General features: G+C 42.2%; 1 protein-coding gene across 1 annotated transcript in view; it reads right to left on the bottom strand.

Annotated features, from left to right (window-relative positions):
- Positions 1 to 967: 967 nt before the first annotated feature.
- Positions 968 to 9,673, bottom strand: part of MBOAT1 (membrane bound glycerophospholipid O-acyltransferase 1) — an 86,112-nt gene continuing 77,406 nt past the window's right edge. Inside the window, exons 11-13 of the mRNA XM_048839979.2 lie at positions 8,558 to 8,690; positions 6,927 to 7,078; positions 968 to 3,128 (exon numbers count right to left, since the gene is read on the bottom strand). Coding sequence (XP_048695936.1) covers positions 2,993 to 3,128; positions 6,927 to 7,078; positions 8,558 to 8,690 — 421 coding nt within the window. The 3' untranslated portion in view covers positions 968 to 2,992. The remainder of the gene's footprint in view (positions 3,129 to 6,926; positions 7,079 to 8,557; positions 8,691 to 9,673) is intronic.

Below are 9,673 nucleotides of genomic sequence, written 5' to 3'. Positions count from 1 at the left end.
CCCTTACCCAGCCCAGCCTGGACCTGCCTTAACTGGGGGACAAATGTCTCTCCCCACAGCCCAGGTGCTGCTGTGGGGAAAGAAAACTAGTGGGGAGAGCGTCCTCTCTCTCCCCACTGTTGCCCTGAGGAGCCCCACTGTACCCCAAACCCCTCATCCTCAGCTCCACCCCAGAGCCCGCCCCCCAGTCGGAGCCCTCACCCCCCCCTGCACCCAACCCTCTGCCCCAGCCCCCTCCTACACTCCGAACCCCTCAGCCCCACCCCACATGTGAATTTTGTTATGTGCACCAATATGGAGGACACATCACCTCCATATTGGCACACATAACAAAATTCATTCCACACTTGGGTGGGAAAAATTAGAGGGAACACTGGTGGGGCCAGCTGCAGCAGCCCTGTCAGTGCAGCAAATTTGGAGTCATACTGCCAAGAAGCAGGAAGGCGAAGATCTGACGGGTATCCAGAAATCACACAAGGACACAGGGCCTCTGTAAGGATTCACCTTGTCTTCCTGCTTACTGGCTGGTTTTTGAGCTAGGACCTTTCTTACTTCCACAAAAGTCACCCCCTCCCTGACAGAAGAATGCCGAGGAAACTTTGCAAGGAGAACATCCTAATTCCTGTAGGGGTCTGATCTAGCTATGTAGGAACAGATTCACCACACCACAGAAATGTCACAGCAAGTTCTTAAATAAAAAGATGTAATACTGAAAAACAGAACAAAAAAAATGACAAAAAATAAACCAATTTAGGGATGAATCCTGCTCCCATTGAAATAAATGGGAGTTTTTAGCATGGATTTCAATAGCAGCAGCATCTGAACCACGCTGTGTTTGTAAAATGCGAGACTGAGAGATGTGATTAGTTCCCACCGTATCTGTAATGATCTTTCACCTTGCTCCAGGAGACACAGGCCCATTCTCTCCAGATTTTCATACTTCCCTCCCATTAATAAGGCCACAGAGTGACAAAAAACAGTTTGTTTATTCAGACCAATCTTAGTAATCCATCTCTTCTCCAAAAGAAATCACCAAATAAACTTTCCCATGAAATAGACACTATGCTAAAAGGCTGTTGGGGATTTGGAAGATGGTGGTGGAGGGGAGAAAATCAAAATCAGTCCATCAAGAAACATAAAGTGTAACTGTTTACATTCTTCAGTTTTGGTTTCTTACCTTTTTCTCCCCAAAGAAGGGATTCTGCAAAATTTGAATTTATTCTGATACAAAAACTAAAATAAAATAAATGTGGCAGACTCTTTGTTCATTTACACTTCAGACAGATGAAGAAAATCAATGGTATGTAAGGGAACTGCTTCATTTCTAAATGATTCTGAGAAAACCAACTTAGAAAACATTTAAAAATATTTACAGAATTATTTGGTGCACATTTTCATGTGTTCCTTTAAGAGGTCCTCTCTGACTATATCTAGTTTTTAAACTTACATAGCACTTTTTATCCTGTTCTCTTAAAGCGCTGTGTAAACGTTAATGGAACCTCACAACACTCCTGCGAGGTAGGTAAGTATTATTATCCCCATTTTACAGATGGGGAAACTGAAACATAAGAAGGTTAAGTGACTTGCCCAAGATCACACAGTGAGTCAGAAGCAGAGCTGCTGATTCTCAGTCCCTTGATCATATCACAATCCTTCTCTTGTATAGTTCTCTTTTAATTTTATTTTTAATGGATTGTTATCCTTGTGTGAACAAAATTCCTACTTGCCAATACATAATATTATGAGAAACAAGTTGATCTATTCCCAACCCTTCCTCCAGCTTTCGATCCGTGACTGACAGTTTTAAAGCACTAAATCTGCAAGGTTTCCCTATTGCTACATTATATTGATGATAAAAGTATCACATCAAAACATATCACTCCAAAGCTGCAGGGTAGTGCTGAACATCAGTCACATCCCAATTATCTTTGTCTCTCAGGCTTGGTCTAAATCTAAAACTTAGGTCAACCTAGCTATGTCACTCAAGGATGTGAAAAATCCACACCCTTGAGAGACGTAATTAAGATGACCTAACCCTGCTGTAGACACCACTATGTTGACAGCAGAATTCTTCTGTCAACCTAGCTACTGCCTCCCAAGGGGCTGTATTCACTACAGCAGTGGAAACCCCCTTCCGTCGCTGTAGCAAGTACCTACACTACAGCGGTTAGCTGCAGTGCTGCAGCTGTGCCATTGGAGCACTTGTAGTGTAGACGTAGCCTCAGCTAGAGAAGTTTCAATCTGCATATCATAGGATAGGATATTTTGATTTTTCCTTTTTTTAATATATATAATTTATTTATTTTTTATATTTTAGTTTGGCCAATCCAGTGGCCGATGTTCACAGAAATCTACTTGAATGGTTTCCAAGTCACTAATTTGCCCTCACACCAGCAGGTGTCACTGAGAGCAATTAGGAGTCTCCAAACTGCTGAACTCGGGCAGCAGGTCCCTGGTTCAGGACCACATGAGAAGCACTTGCACCCTGCGCTTTGGCCCTCCTCCTCCGCTGGAGTCAGTGCCAACAGTCTCAGGAGCCAAGGTTCTGTGGTTCTACACCCCGGAGCCCCTCTGGCCATAGCCAGGATAGGAAGCCAAACACTCAGAAGCCTAGAACACCCGTCTGCTAAGCTGCTGAGCTGACTCTTGCTAGGTTTTTTTTTAAATGATTAGTTTCTTAATCTCAAAATTTTTGTTTATCAAATGTACATTTCTGTAAAAGATCAAACACATCTGTACATGTGAAAAAAATTAAATATATAAAAACGCGCCATAAAAATAGTCCCTGTATTTATAAAATCAGAAGCACTGCTCCTCAAGCCTGTAAATCTTTGTTACTGGGTCATCTGGAATACAGTCCACCAAGCTCCAGTCTGTCCTTTCCAAAGCGTTTTAAATTAAGCAATAACAATGCCACTGTCTTTTTATTTTCTCCCTTTTGTTTTTGGTATGACACTTCACTTCCCAATATCAGTGGTTTTTCTTTGAGGTATCATTTTTCTTTCTTGTGTTTAACAGAGCTGTGTGTCACTTGATTCTGAAGCTGCCTCATGGTGTGGTCTTGAGGTTTGATTGGTAGGACCAGCAGCAGCAGGAGGCTTAGAATGTGCATGTGAAAGTACATTGACCTAGCAACGAAAAGAGAAAGAGATAACAGGCTTGTTAGTAACATATGAATGCTACAAATTGCATTAGTTCAGCACTACAACCAGCTCCATCTGATTCAAGAGGTTTAGACATAAAACAAAGCACCTGATAGTCATATACATGACAGGCTTTTATGCCCTGGGATTTTACAGCAGTATGTCACACTATAATATGGCGACATCCAACCCACTGAAGTCAATGGAAGTTTGGCATGGATTTCAACAGGGCCAGTATTTTCCCGTATATTGTAACATCAGACAAGGGGCCAAACCAAGAACCCTTTTCCCAATCCCTAGCCCCAAACTTTGACAATTCAGGTGAAATGGACTCAGAGGTGTACTACCCATGATTATGGTTTGAGAAACCCAACCCTGGCCTTCTCAGCTTATCTCCCACTGTTCAAGAATATACAGGGATACATTCTCAGAAAGCCTCCCTTTTGTGCAAGTACAACTTGTGCCTGAAAAAATGGCACCAGCAACTGAAGGACAGAAGAGTTTCCAGCCAAACTTCTGGTTGCTTATCTGAAATTAATTAAAACTCTGAACATTTTTTAGATTTGCTGATCATTAATAAAATAATAAAATATAATCATCATCATAAAATACATCATGATCGGAGAAACAATGGCACAATGTTAAATAAAGTAAAGACATCTTCCCTATATTTACTTCTATAACTGATAGTGTTCAGGGTCAACAGCTAGTTAAAATGGAAAATGGGATACCTATTTTGGTGGGCCCATAGCGTATGGGTTGAGGAAGGCCAGGGAGCTGTGCATGGGTCCAGCACCTGACCACTTAGCACTCAGCACCTGACCATCCTGGAATGGCCTAACTTTTCAGTGCCCCTGCTATGCTCCTTCCCTCATAGTTCTAAAATCCCTGGAAGGTGCCTGAACCCACAGACGTGTCCACAATGTCCTACTCCAAAGGCACACAGTCACCTTGCACTCAGCTCAAGTCGCCTTGTTTGAAAATCCCATGAATTCATACATTACCTTCCTATGCTCAGTCAGTGAAACACACAGAAATCATAGAATCATAGAATATCAGGGTTGGAAGGGACCTCAGGAGGTCATCTTGTCCAACCCCCTGCTCAAAGCAGGAACAATCTCCAGCTAAATCATCCCAGCCAGGGCTTTGTCAAGCCTGACCTTAAAAATATAATAATATGCTTCCCTGGATAATGAATTGAACATGTGGGGGATCCAGTGGGGAGTGCAAGATTTAAAAGACTGTTATACTGGGAGGTGTTAATGGCTACCATCCAGCCGTCTTTGATCCACGGATCAATCACAGACCTGATTAAAGTCAATAGGTGGGTAATTACCCTTCTTCAGGGCTAAAGGAAAGAAGTAATTAAGCCCCTTCATGGAGTGAGATAACTGGAGGCAATAGAAGCTATTTCCCAAGGCAATCTGTTGCATGGCAAAGCTTAAACAGGGTTAAACTGTGTAGTCGGAGGGATTTCCCTTGGACTGATTGCAAATGCAGGATCTAGAGCGGTGGTTTTCAAACTTTTTTTCTGGCAACCCAGCTGAAGAAAATTGTTAATACCCATGACCCAACGGAGCTGGGGATGAGGGGTTTGGGGTGTGGGAGGGGCTCAGGGCTGGGGCAGAGGGTTGGGGTGCGGGGATGGGGGCTGCAGGGTGGGTCTGGGAATGAGTGCTTCAGGGTGTGGGAGGGAGCTCTGGGCTGGGGCAGGGGGTTGGGGTCTGGGAGGGGGTCAGGGCTCTGGGTGCAGACTCTGAGGTGGGGCCAGGGATGAGGGGTTTGGGGTTCAAGAGGGGGCTCTGTGTTTGAGGGGGCTCAGGGCTGGGGCAGGGGATTGGGTCACGGGTTGGGGTGCGGGGCTTACCTCAGGCAACTCCCGGTCAGTGGCACAGCAGGGGTGCTAAGGCAGTTTTCCTGCCTATCCTGGCACTGCGGACCGCTCTGCACCCCAGAAGCGGCCGGCAGCAAGTCCAGCCCCTAGGCAGAGGCACGCAAGCAGCTCCGTGTGGCTCTCGCCCGCAGTCACCGACCCCCTCAGCTCAGTGCAGAGCCAGTGCTCGGGGTAGGGGCAGCACACACAGCCCCGTGCCCCCCTTCCCTCCCCCCCGCCTAGGAGCCGGACCTGCCACTGGCCACTTCTGGGGCGCAGCACGGTGTCTGAACAGGTAGGAACTATCCTGCCTTAGCTCAGCAGCACCGCTGACAGGACTTTAACGGACAGGTTGGTGATGCTGGTCAGAGCCACTGCGACCCAGTGCCTCCATATCATGTTGCCTCTATATAAATCCATGGTACGCCCACATCTTGAATAGTGTGTGCAGATGTGGAAGCCCCATCTAAAAAAAAGATGTATTGGAGCTGGAAAAGGTTCAGAGAAGGGCAACAAAAATGAATAGGGGTATAGAACAGCTTCCATATGAGGAGAGATTAATCAGACTGGGACTTTTCAGCTTGGAAAAGAGACGGCTAAGGGGAGATATGATTGAGGTCTATAAAATCATGATTGGTGTAGAGAAAGTAGATAAGGAAGTGTTGTTTACAACTTCTCATCACACAAGAACTAGGGGTCACCAAATGAAATTAATAGGCAGCAGGTTGTGTAGGTACCATCTATGGTCAGAGCTGTGCTAAACTAAAACTGACAGTTTTTCCTTCGCATGTATTGCATGGTAACTGCGATCTCTTTACAAGTATTTATTAACGGAATTTAGGTTAAGATGTTGGTATTTTGTCACCTCAAATGGCCCTTGGTGGCAAAAAGGGCAAAATTTTGCGCTTTGAGCAAATTCATAAGTGTTCATGAGTTTGTCACATTCAATATTTTTACACTGAGATAGCCCTTATCTTTTTTTATTTGTTGCTGTTGCTAAAGACAGAACAATGAGACATTAAAATGGCAGCCGGGAATGAATCTTGCCAACGTTGATACAAGCTTCAGATTGGTGTTGGCATTTTAATAGTTTTGTTTAAGTAAGGAGAAAACTTATCTAAACATTTTCATTTTTTTATAAAAAAGGACAGCATTCAAAACCCCTCAAACAGACTCACTCACAGCTGCTCTTTTGACTAACAGTTTTCAGTCTTTTATGATCAAGTAATGGAATGTCTCTTTTTTCAGCCAAAAACTGTTATTCTGTGTTAGACAAGGTTGACCATAAAATGGAAGAAAAGTAAAGTAATTTAGTCAAATCTCTCTTTTCAACTCATTTTATGCTTCACTATATATTATCTTCAGAACTACCCTTTTATCTCATTTTTAAAATACTTACAGAAGTAACTGCACATAAAATAAGAGTGCAAAGCAACAAAATTATTTTAATAGACAATGAATCAAGCATGTATCTTTATGTCCTGCTGATCAATTCAGAATCCCGTCTCATGAGCATTTTACAACTGGAAGTTAGTTGTTTTCTCACCTAGACATTTCCCAATATAAGGTTAATTTCATTCCTACCCACCCCGTCCTTTGGTCTTGTTAATAATTGGTACTGGGATGCTCTGAACAGGGCAGCAGCCAACACATGGAAAGTCAGGTCAAATATGAATTTAAAAAAAATAACCCTAAACTAAACTGAGAAAGAAAAGAAAAATTATTCTAGCATGGTTAAATGAATTCATCAAGTTATACAGATTAAATCACTCCTGATGTTATTAAATAACCTGTTGGATTCCCTCCAAATGATGGCAAAATTCTAATCAGCTCCCATGACAGGTTGGCTCATTAAACAAAGCTCCATGGCTACAGGTTTAAGGTATAAGAGTTAAAAGGAGAAAACTTACTTGTATAACTTAATCGTGGGCTCAACAGCCAGCATAACAAAAGGTGCAACAGTATAGCAGACAGCCAGTTGAGTGACAAACCATGTGACAATGTCATAGACCACCTTGAGCAACTTTGAAGACAGGAAGTAATGTCTGTAATTGTTCCTTATCTACAAATCAGGGAGAAGAGGATTAAAAAAAACCCAACCCTAGATTTCTTAGTAAACACATGCAGACTCACTTCACATCTATAAAACTCTTCATCCATGATTATTTATATTGTATTATTTGTATAACAATGATACTTAGAGGCCTCAACATACCACATACTTATGCTCCAAAGAATTTACGGTTTGGATAGACAGGACAGATTAAAAGTGGGAGAGGAAATGGAGGCACACAAATGCTCAAATGACATGCCCAGGGTCCCACAGCTGGTCAGTGATAGAACTGGGAATAGATCTCAGATCTCCTGAGTTCTATAACCACTGGACCAGGCTGTCTCTCCAATGGGCATCTATTGGCAATTTTGTTCTTTTTTGGATGAATCGGACCACTGCTTATAAAATGTACAACAGAGAGGAGTTACACTCTCTAGCAGTTGCTTATGCCTGCAAGCATTTTGGATTTCTACAGATGTTGGTTTATTTGGAGGGTTTTTTTTTTAATGTTTTTTTTTGGGGGGGGGGGTTATTTGTTTTGGAATGCATCTTCACAAGGAAGGATCAAATTAAGTGCAAAGTATTATTGTGGTACAGTATTATGGGAACTATTATTGATTGCCAGCTTTATTCACTTATGGAACTTAGTCAAACTGATATGGATATATACCCAAGGTCAGACTATAGGTAAAAGTGATGGTGCTCTCCAATCTCTTCACAGTGGATGTTTCCACTAGAATGACCAGCAGTGATACAGTTAGTAATGCTGTAAAATTAAATTGTCATCATTAGGATCCAAAGTTAACATTCTTCTGCAAGAAATGGGGCCAGTTCAAAGTTCTCAGACATACTGTTTTGTGTGATCTATCTGCAGATTTAGTCAACAATGCACTGCGGTCCCATTCAGAATTCTTTTTTTGCAACCATGAAGGGCAGAAGCTTTTCTTTTTTTAAAAAATGAATGTACATAGTTTGGAGAAACTGGTGTGGTCTACAAAGACATGCCTATATAGCCTGCAGCCAACTGTTGGCTCAATCCAGTCTATGAGGTCTGTACTTTACACAGAATAATCACAATACACAGATGAGATGGAGGCTCTTTCTACCTGACCAGGTCAATTATGAGACAAATGAACCTATGCACAAAGTGTATGACTGACCACTAGCATTTTGCATGGCACCTCACCTCTCTCTCTATGACTGTAGCCAAGTCCAGCGTCACAGTCCCTGCTCAGCTGAATCAATAGGAACAATGGCTGGTTGTAATTATAGGAAGCACCTACAATTATTGCAGTATAGATCAACATTTCAGTGAGGATCATCGCAACGGAAAAAGGTGTTACGTGGATTCATCCCTCGTGTACAGTCAACGGTGTTATACCAGGGATGAAAATGGCTCAGTATGTCAAAGGTACATAAACACCCAGCACTGAAGGCTTTACAGTAATCTAACATAAGCCTCTGAAGAGAACAATAAAGGCTACGTACTGCTCTGGATGCTAATGTCATAAGGATTCCGGTAATGAATGTAAAGTAATATCCAGGATAAACACCATGCCACAGGGCTGACAGGATAAATGTTAAGGCTGTGGGGTACCATGGAGCCCTGTCATAGCAAACACTGGGAAGAAATGAAACAAACAGAAAACAGCAGATTGAACAAGTAACAAATATTCATTGCAATGCAGATCTCCTTGAATCTTAAAGATACATTTCTGATCTCCTTTATGTATCAGGGGCCCAGTCCTGCAAACCTTCATTTACATGAGGGTCAACTGGATTACTTGCACGAGTAAGGCATTCTCTTGCGATTTAATTAATCATCATGGAATTTAAACTTATATATAGGCATGGTAAATGAGAACCCGCCTTATGCCATATTATTTATGCCCTCTCTGATATATAGAGAGGGCATAAATAATATGGCATAAGGCAGGTTCTCATTTACCATGCCAGCATTTTCCCATCTAGAACTCTGTATGTATCCTGAGAAACTTGACCGATATTCAAGAGTGGGTGGGAGTTTGAAAGCAACATACTCAGAGTTCCTTTTCTATTTCAATATTCTTTAGGCAGAATATTATCAGCCGCTGCCCGTACCCTACATCACAGCCAGCCAGTTCCTTAGCTAGTGTAAATCAATGGACCCATGCTGACTTACACTAGCAGCTAAGGAAGACGTAGCTGAATGGTTCCGTGTGTGTAGTTCAGAAACACAGCAACAGGACCATAAGAATCTTGCAACATCTGAGTTTTAACTCAAAATGCAATGGTCCTAAGAAATGATCATGGTAGTTTATTTACCCAAAAACATTGTTTACTTCACTCACGAAAAACAATAGAAACAGATTTTTCAGATCCATATTTTTACACCAAAAACAGTTAGGACAAACAGTATATAAACTCCTGTATTTTGGAGGTCACATCAGTTGACTTTAACCAGACTTTTCACATACCAAAGCATTGTTTTCACAGTACCACAGACAGGACTGAGCTACAAAATTTGGATTAATATTACTATTTACAGTAAGCCATAGTGATGACAGTCTGAAATCAAATTCCCTAGCGTTGGACAAAATTTACTTTGTGCTTCTCAAGTTGGCA

Source organism: Caretta caretta, chromosome 2 (genome assembly GCF_965140235.1).
Source record: "Caretta caretta isolate rCarCar2 chromosome 2, rCarCar1.hap1, whole genome shotgun sequence".
Taxonomy (NCBI): domain Eukaryota; kingdom Metazoa; phylum Chordata; order Testudines; family Cheloniidae; genus Caretta; species Caretta caretta.
The sequence above is the reverse complement of the archived record's forward strand: the minus strand, read 5'-3'. Positions and strand labels throughout refer to the sequence as shown.